The 24,240-nt window shown below is 40.9% G+C and overlaps 1 protein-coding gene across 6 annotated transcripts in view; it reads right to left on the minus strand.

Annotated features, from left to right (window-relative positions):
• gria4a (glutamate receptor, ionotropic, AMPA 4a) overlaps positions 1-24,240 on the minus strand; it is a 139,915-nt gene that overhangs the window by 52,593 nt on the left and 63,082 nt on the right. For all 6 annotated transcript variants that reach the window (XR_012599103.1, XM_074679407.1, XM_074679406.1 and 3 more), the window contains exons 3-9: positions 14,880-15,119; positions 12,381-12,433; positions 12,033-12,164; positions 8,338-8,391; positions 7,303-7,461; positions 1,887-2,054; positions 180-284 (exon numbers count right to left, since the gene is read on the minus strand). Coding sequence is in view for 5 of the 6 variants with exons in the window: in XM_074679407.1 (XP_074535508.1) it covers positions 180-284; positions 1,887-2,054; positions 7,303-7,461; positions 8,338-8,391; positions 12,033-12,164; positions 12,381-12,433; positions 14,880-15,119 (911 nt within the window). In the remaining variant the exon portion in view is untranslated. The remainder of the gene's footprint in view (positions 1-179; positions 285-1,886; positions 2,055-7,302; positions 7,462-8,337; positions 8,392-12,032; positions 12,165-12,380; positions 12,434-14,879; positions 15,120-24,240) is intronic.

Genomic DNA, 24,240 nt, shown 5'->3' on the forward strand with positions numbered 1-24,240 from the left:
AATGCAGCAGCACCCAAAGAAAGAAATGATCCTTGAACAATAACTGTGAGTTCATGTAAATAAAATAAACCTTTCAGCTGAAATATCCAACCTGAAATGAAGTAAAACATTTTTTTTACATAGACTGGAAATACAAGTTACTGGGGTGGCAGCAGCTGTTGACATAACGGAAAACCTACCTTCCGTGGCCCATTGCTCTTCAGTTCGAACACGTCCATAGTATAGTTGACTCTCCGACCAAAGTGATCAAACTGAATATTCCCAGTCAGTCCCTGAATCCGCACCTGGAAATAAAACAACAGAGACCGAGTCCTTTCTTAACTTCAGCACAAAATATGAAAAGGCTCTTTTTGAAATAGGCTGCTGTTGAGCAATTATTTTCAGTTTGCTTCATTTGATCACCACACATTTTCAAAAACCCTTTCTTGTGATTTTGAAATAAAAGCCTTTTAACTTTACAGTTGATTCTTCTTTACAAGGATACTGTGAAGCATTTGGGGAAAGAGAAAAGCTATAAAGCTTTTCACTGCCCATAAATATGTAGCTTTTGCTGCCTTTTGGCTCTAGTATATTGCCACTAAACATAGCTTGGTATTTATGAAGAATTAGGTAAGTGACATGATTATACTGGTGAATGGAAATGAACAGGTGGTATGGCCCATTAAAGAAGATTATCTTCACTTAAAAATTACAAAATTTACATAAGATTGTAAAACTGTAGAGTTTTTGTGGACTGGTTTTCAGCATAGGAAGTGTCCTAGTTCCCATTTGTGGTACCTGAGTTGTCCAAACTGACAACAACTGATGTAAATCTAGAGTTAGGCTAACATAAACTGTTTCAAAAAATTAAAAAATTAAACTTGACGATCAGTGTGTTTGATGCTGCATCACTAAAGCTAGCTTAGTTTTCCTAAATCACTGAAGACATCCTGGCTTTCAAGAATGCACCAAATGATCAATCCTCTGACCTCTGTTTGATAAATACGATTTTACAAGTTGTGTTATTTTCTTCTTGAGGGCAATCCTAAAAACTTTTCAAATCTGCGTCACAATTTTTTTCCCCTGGAAAACCTAAGACTCATAAGTAATAATGAGTAAATACCAACAAAAAGAAGTCTCTGTATACACCTTGACAAAGTTAGACTAAAGCCTCTGTGTAACACGCTGTGATGTCTACTGTTAAATTGACACTTGCACATAACAGATGAAAGGGTGCAGCCTGGAGGGGTATAATGGACCAAAAAATGACAGCCTGTATGTTGGAGATGTTAACGTTCAAAAAAAAGTCTTAGTTTTAAGTCATTCAGCCTTAACCTCTGTCCACAGAGGGATTACTGAAAAGTCAGCATCTGTCAGCAAGGACTTAGATATGAACTTCACTTCTGCCTATTTTCACATGTCCTGTTCCTAAGACCAAAGCTTTATTTGTGTGTTAACCACATTCTTGAAAACTAGAGAAAACACTTTTTGTTATTTGTTTTAATAACTCAAAAGGCTCATGATGAAACAACCGAGGTGTAGATTGTTTTCAATTGACCATCAATCAAACATAGAATGAAAAAGCAGCAAAACATCCAGATTTATTTTCTGAATAGAAATCTCTAAGGCTTCCCCATAAGTACAGAAATACAAGTTTTTGTGGTACAAGAAGTGCATGTGCACTCTTGGGGGTGCTCCATCACAGTCCCAAGAAAAATGTTAAGCACACAAATGTGGGCACAGATTTCTGGAACATTTTCTCCTATGTCATGCCAGCTGTTTGGCGGGCTGTGTTTGTACATCTAGTTTTATGGGTCTCCATGTGTGGGTATGTATTTGTAAGCATCTGTCTAAACATTTGCCAATCTGTCAGTTAGAGAAAGTTACAACATCAAACTTGTTCCAACCTGCTTGAGAGCACGTTCCATGTCTATTCCTTGGTTCCAAGGAGCAGCTGGATTGGCCAGGCAGTCCCCAGCGTTCCCACGGCGACTGATATCAATTTTCTGACGGCGAAGGGTGCGGAAGGCCTCGGCCATCACAAGGACGCCATCATAAGTCAGAGATGAGGTATACTGAAGAATGGAGGGAGGAAAGGAAAGGAACTTGGTCATTTGACAAGTTTTTACACCGGGGTTTCATTGGAAGATAAATGCTTCTTTGTCTACCCGCACAGGGTGCCAACAATTAATCCCACAAACCATTAACTCAAAGGCAATGCCAGCATTTAGAATGAGAAAGATACTGAACAAATCTTCCTTTAAAAACACTTGTGTTACACTTTCTAGGGCTAAGCTCACTGCTTACGGAATAACTCTAAACCCATGAATGTCCTGATGTGTAGATTGACAATAAACTCAAAAGTCAGTAATGTAACATGACTGTTAGTTGTGGTGGATAAAAGGAAACTTTTACCCCAAAGGTTTAAGTGCTATTATCTAGGTGTCCTCTACAGATATTATGGAGCAAAACCAGCACTGACAAAGTGTATGGGTTTCTTTAAATGGGCCAAAAAAAGAAAAAATCTCTGAGATGTATTTTCAGTGGTGCTGGTTGCTCCAGTTGAAGGGAGAGAACCAGTTGGCTTTTTAGACGGTCTGTAAACAATGCTGTCTGTTAAGTAGAAGATGCTCAAGGGAAACCCTGTAGGACTATTTCTTAAATAGGAACTTCAATTTTTCAGCCCAACAGTTGAATTATTAACAGACCTTAACGCATTAAGTACACGTCTGCAGTCTAGCTGCATTTGTCAACGTGTATTCAGTCCTGCAAGCTGTGTGACTGACAGACAGCTGGAGTTCCCACACTTAACCACTCCATTGATAAGTCTCTCTTCATTCCATTTATGTCCATGCATCATCATAGTCGACGAACTGCTTTTGTTTTATTTTGAAAGTCACTGAGTGTTTTAAGGTAGTTTCCGGCCATGACTTCCTGTCCAGCTTGATCTTCCCGATGCTGAAGTTATGCATAACAGCCAAGGAGCAACATCCGGTTTAGAAAAATGAAGCCTATGCTGGAGTGCTACAGTTGCTGTTCAGGATCCACCTGAGGATGACTCAAGTGGAAACCTAGGTCTTAGAATAAGAGACGATGCAGAAGTGCTAAAATCTGCTGTTTCTCGAGTGTCCGCTTGAGGCTGGCTCGGGAAATCCCAAACACACCAAGCAAATTTTTTTCTAACTTGATAGTTCAGAGGATATCAAGATTGCGAGCTCGCCCAATCAGGGGCACAGCTCAGGTCACATGACTGACGGGCGCCCTATGGCTGTACTCGATGCTCTTGCCAGTTCCAATATGGCCGCGATTCCCGATTTGCTTCATTTTCCGTTTCCTAAACTGAAGTGTGACATCAGAGAGACTATCTCCATGTTTTAAACAGTCTGTGGGCTGGCTGCAGAAAGACCGGAAGTCATCTTACACCCAGCCAAAAAAAAAGACTTTAATGGCATTAAAAAGTATTTTTACTACCTGTTTCAAAAAATGGCTTTGGTCTAAAACGCTAATTTCGCTATCAGCACACACTGTACAGGGAGTGAATTTTTTTCTAACTCTGCAGTTTAGAAGATTTTGGGTTTGAATGATTGTTCGATCAGAGACGCAGCTCAGCTCACATGACCGAAGGGCGCCCCATAGCTGTTAAGGGCAACCTATCTGATATGCTGTGACAGACTGGAGCTGGATTGGAGATGCATCTGGTGTATTTCAGCCATGAATATTTTCTACGTTCCCACCTCACCAGTGTGCAGACATTCTGACCAGTGCCTCAGTCTATCTCATCACTCAGACTTTTATTGGACTTTCACAGTTAACAGTGGTGAACATCAATCACCAGCACTGTAAGAGTAACATCATTGCTAATGGGACAGATTTAGTCAGTATTATCAAATGCAGTCGTTGGGCTGTTACAATCACATTTAAAGAGTGCAAATCGTTTTTAAACCCATTCATCAAATCCACTTCATTTGTTGTGGTTTTATTTTCTGTTGTTTTTTAAATAGGTGACACAATAGCAATGATTTGGAGTAAAGCTCAAAAACTTTATAACACTGAGTGATAAAAAAAAGATCATCAGTTTCTGCTGTCTAAGGAAACTCCTTAAAGTCCCGATGTTCTTGACAGATTGTTTGACAAATTAATTATAGGTAAGTCAAGGCACAGCAGGAAACAGCAGCACACACACAGCTGTAACAAACCCACCTAGCTCTCACACAGACACACACAGCGCCACACAGACTGAAGCAGTCAAACACACAGCAGGCTGCCTTCACATCAGTGTGGAGACAAGCAGAGAGATGAAAATGGGAGGAAAGAGGGAAGTGAGCAGGGAGACTTTGCCGTACTCTCCACGCCTCTGCAGGTAGTTTTCTCTCTTACTGACACCCCTTGATTTGGATCCCGAAAGGCGCGTTTTGGAAGGCTGCACAACCATGTCATCCTCCTTTCATCTCTTCCCTTTGAAACTAAAGAAGCCTTTAGGCGTGCGAATGACAGATGACGGCTATTGAATTCAAATCAAGAGAAAACATCAACAAAAGTGATCCAAGTAGAGTACAGTTCTCCGTCTGTCAGAGCCAGGACAGAAAGACCCTCAAGAATCATGAAAAGAAGAATAGGTTCTTACTAATATCAAACTGTGCAACATGTTTCAAAGATTAGTTCTAATCTCCAAGTTGAACAAAAATATCCAGGAGTAAAAGATTATCTCTGTAAATGTGGAATTTGAAGTAGTCTACAACAAAAAGCTGAAAAACAAACTGAGCATTCCTAATCAGTGCAAGGTGCTGATTTATAAACAAATGCAGTGACAGAGAACAGTCCTATGAGCCATACAAAAACCAGATGTGCACTGAAATGCACCTGACATTGTTTTCATTTGATTTAATGGCCCAGAAAGCCAATGTGATTCCATTAACATTAAAGTTGTAAAGCCCATTCAGCAAGGACCACTTCTGGCAAAATAATTAACAATCAATTGCATGTTCTAGGAGCTCTCACTCCTTTTCTATGCCTGCTGCACATCGAATGCCCGAGTGAGGTGGGGAGAGTACACTTCCCCATTTCAAGTCTTTACATGAGAAGCAAAGGCAGGGAGAGCATCAGCAAAGACCACAAGAGGTTCAGAATAGTGCAGGCTTCAGTTATAAGCGTATGACACTGACAAAGGCAGACAACAGCTGAACTTCTGGTTGATTGTGGCTGGAGTTAAGAGCAACTCATGTAGCATTGGTGGGGAAACTGCTACTGTTGGATTAATGACACCTTGTAAGAAACTTATGGGTGATAGTATTGATAATGTCAGTTACAAACTACATCTTTAACATTTTATCCGCAGGGTTAATGACTCATTGAAAACAAACCTGTTGGATTATTTTTGTAACAACTAATGAGATGAAGACAGAAAGAAAATAAGAAATTGAGCTTAACTGCTATAAACTGACATGGACCCATGTATGCAAACCTTAAAATGAGATTGAATAAATATGTCACATATCTCAATACATTGATAATACATGAAATAAGCAGTCTCATAATCTTTGTAACGAGAAAACACAGCTGCTTTAAATCTATTTATAGCCTGGTTAATCACTTAGGGTAAAGTGTGAGGAAAAAAAGTAAGGGAATAAATCCCCTGTAAGGTTACTGATTACTGGACATATCTGATTAAAAGCGTTATGACAGAATTTAGATGAAGTTAGTATATTACTTTGTTAGGCCAGAGATCATTTTTAACAGAATTAAAGAAAATCTGGAGGCATGGAAGCCGAGAATCACAGGTTTAAGGGATTTTTGTTTGATGGCTAAAAGCAAAGTGAAAACTCGGTCTCCAGTGCAAAAGGGACAAGTCCCTGTGGTGCTTTTCACCCACACATTATTAGACCAGAGTTCTACTTGGCCTAAGGCTATGAGCTGGCCCCTAGGCTAAGTGAGCTCAGCTTTTACACAGCACCAATTAGCCAAGAGCAATTTGGAGCCATGTGTTGCCACAAGAGATATCTAGTTTTCTGTTATTGTATTAAACTATTAAAACAGTGAGTCCTGGTTTGCAAAAGACAGAGGTTAAACATCAACTGTGGCTGCAGCTGAAATAAATTATCCTAAAATGTGTTAACAAAGTTTTTCAGTTGTGTCTAGATCTATCTTTTGTGTCTAAGCGTGTGTCTACCCATCACAACATGCATAATCAGTCTCCCTCCATTAACACACCAACATCTTTGTGGATGCTGGAGGTCAATTGATGCAGCTGACATCCACTAATGAGATTTCATCAGGTCAATCTGAGGACGATGATTAGCCAATTAATTGGGTCCTTTGGTGACAAATGACATTCCGATAGTGCAAAAAAAAACACCATCAATATGTATTTGCAGCCTTTGAAAAGTCAGACACAGCATCACCTCTTTATAGATAGCCCTTCACATATATGAGCATGAGCCAAGGAGCGAAGGGAGTGAGAGCTGCAGGAAGATGTATATTTAATGGGTAGGTGGACATATTTCTAGTTAATATATGCACAAATCAAAAGCAATTGGCTGCAGGTCAGCATCCGGTCAATAGAGATGTGAGGAGGAGGGAGGAGAGAAGCACAGTGATAGAGGCCGACAGGAAAAAGGAGTGGTAGAGACTGAATGGGAACACACTAATATGATGGAAAGGACCAAAGGCAGAGAGAGAAAATTGTGAGGATGGTGAGTGGACAGAGAAAGAAAGACATTTTTATGAAGGATGTGATTGCGTATTTTTGACACGGAGCAGGGGCAACAGAAGAAAAAAGCGAGGAAGACGAGAGAGGAATAGGAGTAGATCATACAGGTCAGAACTTGACAATGAAAGAAAAAGGCTGCATTATATTATCTTTGACATTAAATAATAGAGTCAGAGAACGTTTTTTGGATTCAATCGTTGTAGGATCAACCAGTTCTTTCCTCAGAGATCCTGAGTTCACACTCTGATTGGCTGAGACCCTGCAACAAAAGCACCATGTCACAGTTTGAAAGGTTTATATACAGCATATACGGTCACTTTTATTCTCATGAAGCTATATTTCTCCGCTTCATGCTCTTTGGTGATTCCCCCGAATGGTCTTATGTTGTACACTCTTGCATTTGTTTTGCTCTACTACATGTTGCAGTAATATTGATTCAGAAGCAGCCATTAGTACCCAACAGACCATTTCAAAGAGTGAGAACTCTTATGTGTAAAGTTCTGCAAAATGTCAGAGCCTGAAAGTCTTGAAACTGCCGGAAAAGTGTCCAGGGTTCAGATTTTTATGTAGATATAAGATACAATATGTATGCAACAGTCAGGGGGTGTATTTGCTACCTTTGGTGGGCTTTCGGATCCGGGGTATTCTCTCTGGTCCAGCTTGTTCCAGCGCTGCATGAGTTTGATAACAATAGCTCTGCTGAAGTCCACCAGCTGGAAACCGGTCACGTTGGCCCCACCGTGCATGAACCTCTCCAGAGATATGTCTTTAAAACCCTGACAAAGTGAGACAAAGGTAGAAAGAAAAGGTCACAGAGGGGCTGCGAGCGCAGAAAAAGAATGTTTCAAACTTGTACGAAGAAAGTGGGAGCAGACTACAAAACCCTCCAACAGAATGTGTGCTGACGAATCAGACTCCACATCCTCTAACAGTTTACCTGATTATTTATAACCATACTTAATATGGAGTGGCTTCCACAGCTGCGAGTGTGACTTCATAGAGTGACACTTCTTAGTGAAGTGTTGGTGGAGAGGGATCCATTTGGGAATGGGCCAGAGACGGAGCCAGAGCATGCAGACATGTGAGGGTTATCCTGGGTTGATGGATGCTAATTGCTGAAAGGCATTGAAAGCCTATCTAATGTGACCTGAGCTTGCAGGCCCCTTCATCACCGCCCCAGAGAGAATTGCATCGAAAAAGATTTAGAGATTAAGGTTAAAACAATGTGAAATGTGGAGACATAAGTTTGGGAAGCTTTCAGGAGCTCTGGCTCTGTTGAGGATGAATAATTATACTGTAATTCTGGAAGACAACCAAACACGGCACCTGGGTGGGAATATCTAAAAATCAATGTGGAAATTGCAAGCAGGGTTCTGTTTTAGGTTCACAACTTCAAAAAAGAAACAGTTTGAGACAACAGTAAATGTCAAAAGAGGCTGTTTAAGATCTGCTGTATGATGTAAGCCTGATGGATGATGGCACTGACTGTCAGGACAAGATTTTGTCCTGGAAATTTTGTATCTATTTGATCAAGAATCTTCTTTGTGTTCTGTCTAATGTTTTAAAAAAAGGAACAGTTCACGTATAAACTAATAATACAACACTTCCCTGAACACGTAACCACCAAGGGCATTGCCATCCAGAGCACTTACCAAGTTTGCTATGATGTAATGGTAACCTTTTACATGTTTCCCCACACTGACAGCCTGCAAAGAAAGACAGACACAGAGAAAGACAAGTGTTAATTTAATACTTTGGGCAGGGGAAGGGAATCATCTGCCTTGTCTAACTGAGACTCTAGTTTTATTTTTAATGCTGATTAAAAGAGGAGCAAGTGATTAGCCTGCAAGCACTTCACTCGTCCTAATTCATGTCAGCTCTGGCTCTGCAGACACACTTTAAAGAGTTTTAGAGATGTGATGTCTGGGGGAAGGCTCTGATGATCTGTCCGGTCAGTCTTAATTAATAAGAACCCATGTTATGTAAGAAGATTGTCTTAATTATAACATTGCAATGTGCAGTCTACATCTAAAAATGACAGGTAGTCAGCAGAAGACTACACAGTCATGGACAGACGTCATTTTGCAATTGCATTTTGCCTTTGTGAAATACAGCCAGAGGATTTGCAATGTCTACTATTTGAAATTGTGAGACCCTTAACAAAGGCAGAAAGCCATTGCAATATACACACCATAAGAAAAATGGTCCCTGACAGTTTTCTCTTGGCTGATTTATTCAGTTATCAACTATCCAGTCAGTAAAAAAAATAAAAATACGCCTTAAAAAATTTCAGCTTTTCCCTGAAGATCAATTATTGCAGCTAAAGCCTGTTGTTAACTTTGGCATTGACCTTAACACCTTTCTGTTCCACTTCATGCACACTCAATACCTGTTGCCTTTGAGCCAAATGTATCACTGATTATCTGTCGGGTGTGTTTGTATGAGATTGCATGGCTGATGGTTTCAGCACTGTAGAAAAGTCGATGCTGTTATCCTTCTGAAAACTGGAATCTCTCATTTTTTCGCTGTTGTTGTAGCTGCACAGAGGGACGGAGAACTGTGTGAGATTTCATAACAGGAGAATCTTCTTCTGAAAAAGAGTTATAACATACCTAACCAACTAATGGATCGTTCTCCTTTTCTCTCTGTTTTCTACAATCACATATACTGGGACATCTTTACAGACATAGATAGATGCACACTCACACACACACTCACACACACACACACACACACACACACACACACACACACACACACACACACACACACACACACACACACACACACACACACACACACACACACACACACACACACACAAACACACACACACACAGATCGCAGCTGGCGGGGGAAGACAAACAGAGCAGTCTGTGTCTCAGAGTGAGGACGTTAGCCAGTGCCAGCACTGCAGAGCCCACTATGACAGGAGAGTGTGTATTTGTGTTTCTCCTGTCTCTGTGTAAAAGAGTATGTGTGTTTGCGTGTGTGCCTGTCCATTTTCTCCACACACCAAAGAAGCCAATTAAGAGACCACCTGTAACAACGGTACTGTGTGAGTTTCAAAGTGTGTGTGAAGCTCTTGGGTTATGCTGGGTGTGTCTATCCCTACAGCTAGTTTATGCATTGATATGTATTTTGCAGATAAGCCTGCAGGTGTGGGTGTGCTTATGTGAGGCATTATGTGTGTGTCTGTGTCACTGTGTGTGTGTGTTCTTGTGTGCTTGTGTGTGTTTAGCCATGTGTGTCACTGAGTTGGTCGGATGGGGAGATAGATGATCAGATGTGATGACAGGTGGCAGAACCAATGGGATGTTACACTGAACCCTAAGTCAAGGGGCACACACACACACACACACACACACACACACACACACACACACACACACACACACACACACACACACACACACACACACACACACACACACACACACACACACACACTCACACACACACACACACACACACACACATTTTTGCACCACCTGTCAAAGCCTTACCAAGACAGAGGCAAGACAGATAGTCTAATGAACTTGGACAAGCGTAAGGTGACAGGGAGTGTGACTTCATATACCATTTTGTGTGTGTGTGTGTGCCTGTGTCAGAGTGGCCAGTGTGATATGTTTGCTGCAGTCCTACACTGATGTAGCTGTCGGGGAAGTCACATTTCTCACTCTACTTCATGAACTCCAGGGAAAAGCCCAAATCTTGTTTACTTTCCAGATGTCAGAAAGCATAAGGAGCGTGTTATAACAGGCTGAGTGAAGCAGACTGCAGGCAGACTGACACCAGAAATACAGTCATAGAGTCTTGACACAATACTATCATACTTATTTAAATGCTGGCTGTGGAGTCATGTACTTCCTAGAAGCTCGCTTTTGTCCTCTGTGAACAAGTAGCGATCAGTTATTATGTTGGCTTCACTTCATTATAATACAGTTATGTGCTATTAACTCCAAGTCAGAGATGCAACATCAGCATTGTCTGTAGTAAGCGCATCTCAGTCAACACTGCCTTTCAAAACTAGCGATTAACTTTATCAAGCTTGTGCAAGTTACATGTTATCAATCTTTTTTATTTTAAATTCAGTTGTGTCCAGGGACTGAGACTTGATATGGTGAACCATTTGTACCACAAAACATAAACCAGTAGAACATCATGTACTTTCATTAAAAAATCACCAAATAGTTGAAAAAAGATTTTTATTTTCTCTGAGTTCTCCTCCTCCGACCATAATTAAATACAGTAGAAAATTATGCCATCCAGGAGAACAAAAATTAACAGCAAGCTGCTATTAAAATCTAACCGTGGATTACAGTATTTTCATGTTGTGTAAGATCATTTAAACTGATGACAGGGAACATTTCCATTATGTTTCACCACCTTAACTTGCACACAATCAGATTAAAAAAAAAGGTTGAAAAGAAAATGATTGATTTGATTTTAAAAACTAAGATTGGATAAATAAGGGCTGAAAAAAATTTTCCTTTCATCTGTGCCCAAAGGAGGCCAGTATTGATATTTCCAGCGTCTGTTTTCACCCTGACCTAACAAAGCATATCATCTATCCTCTTTGCAAGGTGAACAGAGTCTTGAAGGTATTTTTCTGTTTTTCTTTCTTTCTTTATTTTTTTTTTAAGTTGGGTTGTATGAGTTGCACGCCATTTGTAATTGTACTACTGACAGCAGATGCTGGTCAGCCATTCTCCAAAATCATAGGAATGTAAACCGTTTCCTCATCTTGCAATATGGACACTGACCAATTCAAAAGGATATATCAGTTCTTAAAAAAGGTTGTATGACATACCTGACACAATAAATGTGATTAACGTAATGCAAAACTGAGATGCAAAAAATGTCAAATTCAAAATATATCAGTAAGAAGTACATCATAAATCTACAGGTAATCACAGGTAAAAGAACTTATCTGTGTTTTTGTCTGCAAATAGTGGAAAATCAAACAGACACTCTGATGTAACTTTGTGAATGAGCTGAATTACAAGGTAAACACGTCCCGTATGTACAGTAGCCTTGCTTGTGTGCAGTCTCTCATTGCACGGGCTGAGATGGTCGGCATCCAGTGTGGCTAACACAATTACTAGTAACATGTAACTCGTACAATCCCATTTTAAAAACTCTGAAATTTTCCTTTAAATCTTGCAGCATGCATTACCCACATCACTGTTCCTTGATCACCATCACATTTGAATGTTGGTTTTATTCTTATTTTTGGCATTGGATTGTTGATTTAAAAGGTCTTGTAACTTCAAAAATTAACCACTGCCAAAACACTTAAATTGTTTAAAAACAAATACACTTTAAAACACTAAAATGAAGATACCTGTTCAAGGATGCTCTGTAGTCTCTCGGGCTCCAGGTCAATGACATATTTCCTCTCCTGGCGACGGTCCAGGTCTTCTAAAAGCCGCCGATACGCCGCCTCATTGAAACTCTCCACACAGATAGCGCTCACCTGGTGTAACAAACATGCATGTTTTTTAAACGCAGTGTGTCTACAAATACAAGCATGGGAGCATGTAGGAATAAGGTCAAACCACAAGCCAGATAAGAGGTGTAAGAACAATGGTGTAATTATGTGCCTGTTCCCAGTGAGTGTGTTTTCTTTTGGCCTGTTTCCAGGGATGTGCGTGCCTGTGTTTGTTTTATATTTTTGTGTGTATGTGCCGACCTGCCATCCGTTCTGCCCCGCTCTCTCCATAATTGCCTGCAGTATTGCATAACCTGGACAACAGAGAGTAAGAGAAGGAAAGAAGAGAAAGAGAGAATTAATGTTGTCGGAAGTAGAGGCTGTACTGTGGACACGGAGAAATAACAGTCAGCAGATTTTTGCAGACAAAACTTGAAGGCAAAAATTCAAACTGGTGTGCAAGACTGGCTATTTAATTGTCATGTGTTTCCATGTGTGTATTTCATTAGCCCACCTCATTTTACCAATGCAGTACTGATGTCTTGTACTCAAATGTAAAGGAAAACACACTTGGCACCTTGGCAGTGTAGTCTTGAATGCCATATTATCAGCAAAACCCACAGAGCTTATCAGGAAAAAGACTTATTTGGCACAATAGAGACTGCCAGTTTCACTGTGAGGAAGCTGATTTCACTGAAATTAAATTTGTCATAGCTCTTTGTTCAGCTGTGAACTTTGATTTAAATGTAAGTCATCTGTGAAACATTCAAACACTTATCAGTTTTATAGCCTGAAACACAAAACAGAGTCCTTTTTTTCTGCAATATGATGGAGCACAGTTATGAACAGGGTGACTGTGCCTCTCGGCGTGATAGTAGATGAGTTTCAAAGTTATTACAATGCTCTGAGAAGCAGGTGGCAGCATCACTGACAATAAAGCACTGTGTATATCACAGCGTAGTGCATCAAAAAGATCAATAAAAAGGGAAAACTTGATATCAGAATAACAATCACTCTCTGAATAGGCAGACAGGTGATACATTTTGTCATAATGATTGCTGTAATCATTGGCAAATCTCAAAATATGCTCTGGGAGGGGGACACAAAGCATGAATGATTGTGATATTAATATACACAGGGGCAGGACAACACTGAAAAACACAAAGATACTGCAGTGCAGAGGAAGACTCCCTGCATGAGTTATAACAAAAAGTACGTATGAAGCCTCAGTTATCATAGTTTTATGCATGTGTGTGGGGGCCTATACCGTGTTACTCATATTAATGTGACTCATAAACAGATGCACATACATTTGAATACTGTACCTAAATTAATGTACGTTTTGATTTTCTTCCACTGATACACCGCTGTTTAAGTGTTAGTGTGCGTGCAGGTGTGCATGTGCGTGTGGGTGTACATGTATGTGTGGATGTGCATGTGTGAAGCCAACCAGAGCAGAGAGCATAAAACAGATCACAGCGTTACTGCCCATTTTCCGGCACATTACCGGCAGCAGGGCCTGATGGGAGCTCATAATGAAGGGCACTGCCTCGGCCAAGTCAAGGGTGAACACAGCCCAAACTCTCACATCTATCCTTTGCTTCATTTCCTTCCTCCTTTCCTCCCATCTCTCCCCCCTATAACCTCCTCCTGCTTCTTGTATATGTTACTGTGTATCCCAAAGGCTTATGATCCTGTCTGTTCTCCCTCTTTGTTACCTCTCTTCACAGTTTTTCATCTAACCTCCTCTTTTTGTCCCACCTGTCTTTTTCTCTGTCTTCCTTCAGCTGCTTCACCAGCTCAGCCCTCTCCTTCTCACCATCTCCCTCCTGCTCTTCTCCCTCTGCTCCCCTGGGGTACTAACTCAGACAACCTGCATCACAGTGATGCTGGGGGAGGCCACACACAAACGCACACACACAGGCACACACTGCAGTCCACTGAACCCTGAACATGTTACTGTAGCACTGTCTGGGGACTCTGCGTCACGGTTTGACCTGTGTTCCTCTCCCTGTGGCAGAGAATAAGTGTGTGTTTGTGAGACACACAAGGAAGGAAATAACGTGCCGAGCATTCCCATGACGGTGGTCAGAGGCCAAAGGTGTCAGCTGTGCTCTCTCCCTTAACTTTTGCACAGTGCATGATGGGACAGTTCAATTAAAGGTAGGTGACTGCCACAGGGGTGGATGCTGAACTCAGGCTGAGTCCTGCCCAATCAAAGCCCTGTTCCTGCAGCTGTATCCCCTCATCAGGAGAGTGCGGATCCAGTAACACAGAGATTGCTCTTTTTCCACTGGAAAACATGGCCTGGTTGGGCACTTAAACCAGCGCCAAATATTCTGCAGCAAAGAGACTTTTTAACAAATGATTATGGCTTGTTGATGTAACAATATTGTTCTCCATGTGGCATTTCAAACTGCTCTGAAATTAACAGACACTTTTTTAGGGAGGAACATTTTTGGAAGCGAACTAATTTACAAATCTATTTAAGTCTCTCTTAACTGAATTTTTATTCTTAGCCAAGATTAAGATGACAGAATGAGATGCCGTCTGTATGCAGACTTAATGAATTTCTGACTGTTTTATAACGACACAGTTCTGCTTTCATTTGGACAGTTTTGGTGCACAGTGAATGTTGAATTTCACATTAAGTCATCGCTCCTTTTGCAAAACTTACAAGAAATACAATCACATCATGTGTCTCATTTCTGGAACCACTCTTCAAATACCTTGTTAACGTATGAGTCACAGTGTAATTACCTCTGTCTGTGTCGTAGAGGAAGACAAATCGGCTCCAGTCGTAGTGGTCAAGCAGCGACAGCAGAGCCCCTCTGATGGACGGCCGCAGCTGCAGGGTGAACTGGCCCTCTCCTTCGGTGGGGAAGCTGGGCGTCACCAGGCTGATGTGCAGGGCCCCGCAGAACGATGTCAGCGTGTTCACCGAGCGCTTGTCGTAAAGGCCAAAGATGGCAAAGACCCCCCTTGAATACTGGGAACAGACTGATACAAAGAGGGTTGAGGGGAGAGGACAGGGTGAGGGGGGTAGACGGATGGAGAAGGAAAAGGGAAAAAGAGACGGTAAAGTTAAAAATACTGAAAGAAAAGATACTACATTGACATTGTTTTTGAGATATTGAAAGAGTTAAATTAAAGGGGGACAGAACCCAGAAGGACCTATGGTCTGTAATTAAACTGACACACTGTTATCTGGCAAAATATGTCAACTGTTGCAATGAGACCCAAGAGCAGTGTGATGTATGAAAATGCCTCATTTATCATTTAAAAAAAAAAAGTCTTGCCGAGATTTCTCAAAAAGTAACACAAACAAAAATATATCTTTAAATGTGAGCCTATCAGGCAGATGGCAGCTCAGAATTCAGTTTAGTTGTGATTCAGGGTTTCTACCTGTTAAATGTTTAGTCAGCAAACTCTATCAGTTACACTCTGATGACAAGAAGCAGCGTAGTCTCCCAGAAAAAATGCCTTAGCTTCTATTTGGCAATTCAGTTTATGAAAATGACTTTCAGCCAAGACTTCCCTTTCTGTGCTTGTGCATCTGCAACGTAAACTCTGTCATTTCTTGGTCCATTACATCCCCCGGGATAGTGCCCATTCATCTGTTAACAAATACCAGCAGTGGCATGGCGTGGGGATTTTTTTTGAGGAAGCCAAGTGAGACAAAGCCTCATATCTGTATGGTTTTTAGGGAGTGTGGTACATTAAAGACTATGTTGCAGTTTGTAAATCACTATTTCATGTAACAGAATGACCTGTTAGAGCGCCCAGAGAGCGCTCATTTTACTTACTTGGAACACCGACACACACACTCACTCTCCCACCCTCAGTCACTCACTCACACACGTACATTGTCCTCCTGACTTAGCTTAAATATCATATTAACAACCGCCCGCTCAAACGCACAACCAGCTGCTTCATGCACACTGCTAACGTGCTAATCTCCCTGATTTCATTCAGTGGCTTGATGATGACGATACTGTGATTTGATTGGTTTGAGGCCAAAGACGGGGTGGCTTCCCTTGACACAGTCTTGGCCAATCACAGGTGAGCAGTGTCATGACCTCAGCCTCATCTGATTGGTTAATCATTTTTGTTTTTTTTCACTAAGGGACGCCAACTTGGCTTGGCTTCCTTGCAGACAATAGTGTGCAATTTGTATTTTCACCACTCATGCACAGCATAACATTTAGGAGGACGCTGTTTTACGCATCGTAAAATGCTCAGTAAGTAGAGGAGAGAAATAAGGAAGCGATGATAGTGACGAAACACTGAAGAATTATTGAAACTGTTAAAAAGGAGTACTTTCATTAAAACACAGCTACAGTCTGAAAAAAGAGAGGAAGCATGGCTTCCCTGGCCTCCAGGAGAAAACGCCACTGAATACCAGAAGGTTTCAAACCAGCAGCAGCCACACTGATGCTTCTTTTTGGTCTGTCTTCAGTGAGTCTTACATGTGCTCAAATGACAACATCATGATGCTGTAAAGACAGAAACTGTATAATTTGTCATGTCTGTTCTAAAGAGAGGAAAACAGCTTTTTAAAAGTTTGTTCTTTAAACATGAAATCAGAAAGCCAGTAAATCAACAGTGATGTGAGTTTTACCTGCTTTAGCTCTCTGTGTGAACTGTATTTTCTGCATTAACCAATGACACCTAGCATTTGATTGCCAATTAAGACTTGTACTAAAAAACAGAAACATGAACACTTCCTGTGCTTGAATCTTGACCCCTGTGAAGATTCTGCAGTGTTTCCCCTACCATCAAATAAGGGAGGCACCGAGTTAATTTTATTTTCCATAGAGCACCAGATCACAGCAGAAGTAATTTAGAGTAACCTCTCTTATAAATCAGGTCTTAACCTTGGTTTTTAATTTAACAGACTAAATAGCCTTACGTTGTCCATGTACTTTACATGATGGGATGTCATTCGTCAGATTCACATTTTCTCACGGCAAAGTTCCTCCCCAACACGTTCACAGACACACAAACATATTCATGCATATACACACACAGACAAATACACTAAGGGCTTGGAAAACCTCTACAAGAAATCCTCTCACTGCAAAAATCTGAAATCTTATCAAGAGTTTTTGTCTTTTTTGTAGTAAAATTTGACTTATTTTACTCAATGTGAGCCATTTTCAACTAATCAGTCCAGAAAAATGTCTTGTTTCAAGTTATTTAAAGACAAAAACTAGGTCTGAATTGCTTGTAACAGGTAGAAAAAAATCTGCCAATGGAACAGGAAAAAAATGCTCAAAAATTTGCTTGAAACCATAACAATGTCTTAATACGAGTAACAAGCTTGGTCACTTGGCAGGTTTTATTTTACTTGATACAAGCATTTTAGACCTAATTTTTGCCCTGAAATAAATTGAAACAAGAGTTTTCTGGACTTTTCAGGTAAATGTGGCTCATTTTAAATTCACTGGCCATTATACTTACATACATAATCTGTGGATAGAGATTACAGCCTGGTTGGGGTTTAAATCTTGGTTAGGGTGACCATATTATGAAAACCCAACAAGAGGTTACCCCACCTAGCTTCTCAGAGATAGTGCAAAAACATATTTAAAGATAACAACGTAGCTTTATAAACCCCACATTTTTTGTGAAACTTTACTTTTCCTGTTAGAAACAAAAATTACAAACAAGCCCTGTGTTTCTAAGGGTGTATTCACACCTGTGGCTCGTTTGCTTTGTTCTGATTCAGAAGCAAAACGGATACAATTGTAGCAGTCGTCACTTGGTTCGTTTGTGTTCACATGGCAAAAGTCTCTTGCAGTCCAAAGTTGTAAACAAATGTCACGTGGGATCAATTTTTTCTCTCATTGGTCAGAAATCATACCTGGAAGACGATGAGTTTCCCTATCTTTGTTCGTTCATTCATTCATTCATTCATTCATTCATTCATGTTCTCACCCGCCATGGAGCATCAACAACGTGTGTGGCTAGTTTGCATTACAGCCCTTATCTGGCAAATGTACCAGTGTGTGCTTTATGAACAACATGTGCAGTTTTTCCAGGAGTCTTGACTGCGTCTGGAAAATAATATCCTGCATGTCTCTAGACGAAAACGTGCTGGCTCACATCACCACAGACAAAAACGGGCTCTGATGGGTGCACAACAACACATTCTACTCTCACAACTACCACAGTTATGAGTCAGTTGCTGGGCCGTTTGTGTTCTCACTGCACAGGAACCGCTACAGGGCGCGTATGCATGCGAGCCGAGACCACCTATTTTTGGCGATCTCGACCCGCTTGTTTTGTCCCGCATCCGAGCGCGATTGCTGTGTTCATATATGCCCAAACGAACCGGACTTTCGGGGGGGGGGGGGGGGGGGGTTCCCACTGTTTCGGAACAACTGTCCCAAACGATCCAGGTGTGAATACACCCTGAGTCTCCAGAACCTTTATTTTCAAACTGACACATCGGTGCTTTCCAATGATCACGACCACAATGAAAAGACGCACACTCTTTCTGCAGTTCATCTGCAAAAATACATTTATGCTTTGTCATTTTCTGTCTGAGAGTGCAGGGCAGGCAGTCAGGGCATATTTCCTGTTTTGATCTGAGAATAAGTGGCCTGGGTCTTTCAGGTCATGACACAAGTGGCGGGCACGCTCCGCATTTTGACTAGTACATCGGAATGACGCCAATGCCCAGTGCAGCACTTTGTTATAAAAAATAAGGTTTTGTTTTGATTTTGTTTTTAAATAAAAAAGATTCTTTTACAGAGAATAATCCCTGTCTGTCACTTGATGTAGGCCTAAACATGATTAGAAAGTTTCAGCACATGTACATTAGTTCCAATCAGACTCCCTTTTGGGCCTCCGGCGAGCAATTTTCAAAATTCTTGACTGGCATGAATCATTCCCAAAACTGGCATGGCTGCTTACACACTTGTTAAGGAAATTTCAGCCAAATAATCCCACCTGCTTCAAGCTAAACACACACTCACAGATACGGAGCCCTAGACCGAGCTGCAAGCTCACTTCAAATGTGCAGTCATTTTCCACTACAACACTACAACTCAGTCTTCAAACAACCTGAAGCTTTCAACCATGACAGAGAGGAGAGTGAAAGGCACAGACGCCCTGCACTATCTGGCTTCCACAAAAATCCCCCCCTCTCGCCGCGGTTTGTCGTTCATCCGTGCCGCCTGATGAAAACTGGTTTTGAACACAGAAAAAAATCTCTTGGGTATGTGAAAAAGAAAGTGCAGCAGATTCTGACAAATCAGCCGAACTGTGCAGACAAACACTTCTAAGCATTGGGCGAGTGAAGTAGCCTAAAGTGCATGTCAACTCTTTTCTTTTTCAGTCTTAAATGTTTCTCTTTGGCTGCTCTTTTCCCCTTTCATCCTCTTATTTTCCCCTCTCTCTTTAGCTTCATTCTTCCTTTCAACTTGATTCTTCTAGGCAGGGATGTTTTAAGCTGTAGCTGTATCCTGCGTCATAATTCACTCTCCACCCTGTAATACGTCACACTGGAGTACACAGTAACACAGGGAGGGGAGACTGCAGACTTTGCCTTTGGCAACAACCGACCATCACTCTTTAACCTTTTCCCTCCTTCTCTCTGTTTTCATCTCCTTTTGCGTCACTTCATCTTATTCCCTTTCCTCTTTCTTCTGTTTTCAAAGCATCCAGCCTCTTTCTCCCACTCCCCTTCATCTCTTTCACCCTCTCTTCCTCTTCGACTGCCTCGTCTCTCTGTTCCTCCCTCCCGCTCTCCTCTGGGGACTCAGAGTAATTCCATTATCAGCTATAAGCCTCAGTAGGGGTAAACACTGAGGGAGATGCAGCTTTGGCGGTTCGGCTTGTGGCAATTAAACAAAGCCGAGGCCTCTGCACCCTGGAGGCGATAAGGCGGGGATTTAGCCTCTGATTATGATAGCAGCTAAATGTCTTCAATTCAGAGAACTAGCATCGTACGTACTTAGCATGCGTCAGTCAGAAGAAGCTGAGTCATGTCCTCAAAGTCAGCAAACTTAGTGTCTTTAAGACTGATTCTCTGAGGATTTCTAGGTTTTATTTGATCATTCAGAGCACACTGCAACACGGAACAAGATTATGAAGATGTGTGTCCGACTTAAATGACAGGTGCTGTATTTCACCCTGATGCTGGATCAGTCTAATACCTGGAACGCACAACAATGTTTACACAAAATCCTTAAAGTAGACACGATAATTAAGCTCTCAGGAAGGAAGAGCAAAAGTTCATCTAAAAATAAAATAAAATAACACATAAATGACAAGGGTTGACGCAAACAAAGACAGCTTGGTAAGATGTGAGCACTTATGCAGATTGGAACATGCAGGAGGATTTATCTTGCTCTTCAGTTATGATGCCAGAGTCTAAGGGAGAAATGGCTCTTTGCAGAGAGAAACAAAGTTATTTCACAGAATCAAATACAAGCATCACACAATAATTTTCTTTGTGATTCCTTTTGCTTTAGAATAAATTTGGGGGATCAGGTGTTTTTGGTGTGAGAGTACAGCAGATAAAGACAGCACCGCACATGCAAAGTGACGCACTAGGTGACAAACAGAGTTGAGAACTGCTCCCATGCCAACTGGTGCATCTTCTTTGAAACTTGACGAACAAAGTACTGGCCTAGATGTAGTACATGACATCACTATGCGAGAGCTTCATTTGTCACCCAGCTCCTGTGTCTCCATCAAAACTTAAGGAAATATTGATAGCCTTAATCCCCAAACATTCTATTTTTAACAATACCAAGACATCTGCAGCCCTACACAGACAGGCCCAGAGCATATAACAAAAATCCCTTATTCTCAGTCTCATTCCTCATTCATCCACTCTGCTTTTCTCTTCTATCTTTCACCTCCTCACTCTCTCATGCCCTTATTTTCTACCTCAGCCTTCTGATCCTTTGACTCTCATCTCGTCTCTCTCTTGTATTCCTCCTCGTGTTGTATCTCTGTATGGGCTTATTTCTCTGCAAACCCCGTCCAACATCAGCAGCACCTACACCCCAACAGCCACTGCCACCATGCAGCCGCAGGGCTGGAATGTGCCAGACAGTGGCGTCATTGTAATAAAATGTGTGCTAAGCTTGCTTCATAAAGCTTTAATGAGGGGAAGGGACTGGCAGCACGGTGCATCATCACCACAGTAAAAGCAGTGGACACAATAGGCCTCCAGGGACTCCCTCTACCTGCACCTCTCCATGCTTCCCACTTATCTCCATATGTTTGTTTTTGGTTGTTGTGTACAATCTTATGTCTTTTTCAGGTTCTTAATTGCTTCTTCTGTCTGTCAAGCTATGCTTCAGCTTCCCCCCATAAATCTTTTTAAAACATCCCTCCCTTATCTGCATTACTCCATACACTATATCAAGGCTCAGCAGGCTTGCGTCTTCCTCTGCAGCTTCCCCAGCCTCTCTTTGATTCATTTCTGTCTCTGCGCGTTTAGCACAGGCTCTCTCCATCATGTGCATCCTCTGCACATCACTTTATTTCTTGTTTTTCACATTCAAATGTGTCCAATTTGCATAACAGGGGAGGAAATACATTGCTTAGGCAGAACAATACTTTACCAGAAAATATGTTTGCTCTCTTTGCTACTCTGGTGTTATTTTCAATTTTTCAACTCTCTATATCTTTTTTTTCTCACTCCTCTCTGCAGGTTGCTCCTCTCAGCAAAGACCAGCTGCTTATTTGTGTTTTATATGACAGCAAGAACAGATGCTCAGATAAACCTGACACTGATTTGCCTGTCACTGCGCCACAGCACAATAAAATAAAACACAGTCACCTATATACCTTTTTTGAACAGACTCCTACCCTGAAACACACATGTGCGCGTGTGCTCACACACACGCACACACACAAACCCACACACTGAGCTTTACAACCTCCTGTCCTGAATGTGTGGCTGCTCCTCGACCCATTAGTCTGAATAACAACCACGGAAAGCTGCAGAGACATTCCCCACGCACATAGAGAAATACAGCAAAGGCATTTTAAGCCTTCATTACCTGCAGCTAAAGGCCAAGATAAAGGGAACACCTGTGTAAATGACTTTAAACACGATACCTCATTTTTTTTCTCCTGGCATTGCCCATCTTACCTCCAGTGTGGCACAGAGATACCTGCAGGGCTTAGACAGGTAAAAGCTAATAAGCTAGAGTAATAAGCATTCATGAGCTATAAAGTTGCAGAGAAATCTAGCTCAGAAAGCTTTACCCTGACATTTAGGACATTTACAGTTACAGTCTGTGTTTTCCAGCACCACATGAGGTGTATAGAGAAAAACAGACTTGAGAATCCTGCAACAAGAAGGAGTTTCTACCCTGACTGAAAGTGTGGGCTAACACAGACTGACACAACTAGTTCAAAGAGTGCAATAAATTAACATGTCTTGTCAGCCATAAATACTGAAAAAAGAGTGTATGTGGCTAAAAGATGGTTGTTGTGTAGTGGGAACAGTGAATGGCTTTATGTAAAAGGCTAAAAGTTGTGTGAAATTTCCCTTGAATCACAGCTGTTTTCTTGCAAAAGTGACTCACAGTCATTTATTTACTTTATCAAAGTGTATTGTAAATCATTGCAGACTATGTGTGGTCTCCCTCTTTTTCTCACACACTTTTGAGCCAGGTTTGTGACAGCCTTCACAGGTGACTTATTATTTTGAAAACATATGTTCTTCAGCAGAGTTATATTTATTCAGTCAGCAAGCTGCTTGCCAAAAATCATGTTTACTTAACTGATGACGAACAGCTTATGTTGTTCATATCCCAAGAGTAGACCCTACAGGGGAACACGATCCAACTTTTTAAGTCCTAATACAAATACAGGCTCCTTTGTTTTGGAATTAGTCGATGCAGAATCTTATCTGATCCAGTGTCTGTATTAATCTAGTAATCTTTGTTCCTTTAAATGAGGATAATTAGAAAATTATGATTTGGCAACTTCAGGCTTTTCTGACTTCTAGTGCCACACAAATCACTGTGGTACTACAAAGAGCCACATCACACAAGTAGGCTTACAAACACACTTCCTCTCACACATATATGAGATAACATAAAATGAAAATCATTACGTTTCCAAATTTCAAAGCCAATTTTACTGTGTTTGTTAGTGTGTTTACATTTGTACTTGGAGCCGTGTCAAAGACAAATGTCTGTTTTACTGCAGAAGAGACAAAGTTCCATCTATCTATCTATCTATCTATCTATCTATCTATCTATCTATCTATCTATCTATCTATCTATCTATCTATCTATCTATCTATCTATCTAGCCATCCAGCTGTCTATCTAGCTGGATACATAGATAGATAGACGGATAGATAGGTAGATATGAGCACATGAGCTATTAAGAGGAGCACATGTAGAGAAGAGAAACTGAAACTTAAGTATCAATCCCATCACCCAAGTATTGATCAATACTGATCCCAACTTTACATCAGTATATCAGTATTTTAGATTGATTGGCATACCGTTACTCATAACTTGATAGTAGATAAAAGAGCCACCCACCAAAAGGCAAAGAGCCACATGTGGCTCACGAGCCGCAGGTTGGCCACCCCTGTTGAAGTGCATCTTGATGATAATGTGTATATTGTCAAGAAACTAAGGATTGAATTCACAAACGTATGTTTGCTGTATTGGCAACAACAGTGTCTTAAAAACAAAAACACACATGTCATTGTTTTTTCTTGGTTTTATTTATTCCCCTGTTATGAAGCATGCTTCAGTATTAAAAATCTTAAAACTGATAGTTGATCAACATTTTATATATTTATTCCCCTGATAACAAGTTGTCATTGATCCTTCTTAGGAAGCTTTAAATTCTCCCAATTAGCCCCAGTTTCCTCACTATACAAGGGGAATCCCTTACCATAATCAATATAAGATAAAAAGAAATCATGTCATAAACAGTAACACTAGAAACACTGTGTCTGGATTTTGACAATAAAATCCCTTACATGAGTCATGGTGGTAAGCTTAAAGATCACTCATGCATGATGCCTGGATTTATCATTAATTACCTTCAGAATGCAGCTATTTTAAAATGTTTCTGATAATTTAACAGAAATTTAATGAAATTGATATTGAGAGATTATTTTA

This window comes from Halichoeres trimaculatus, unplaced genomic scaffold, assembly GCF_033239565.1.
Source record: "Halichoeres trimaculatus isolate MK-OKI-2021-1 unplaced genomic scaffold, fHalTri1.1 fHalTri1_scaffold_9, whole genome shotgun sequence".
Taxonomy (NCBI): Eukaryota; Metazoa; Chordata; class Actinopteri; order Labriformes; family Labridae; genus Halichoeres; species Halichoeres trimaculatus.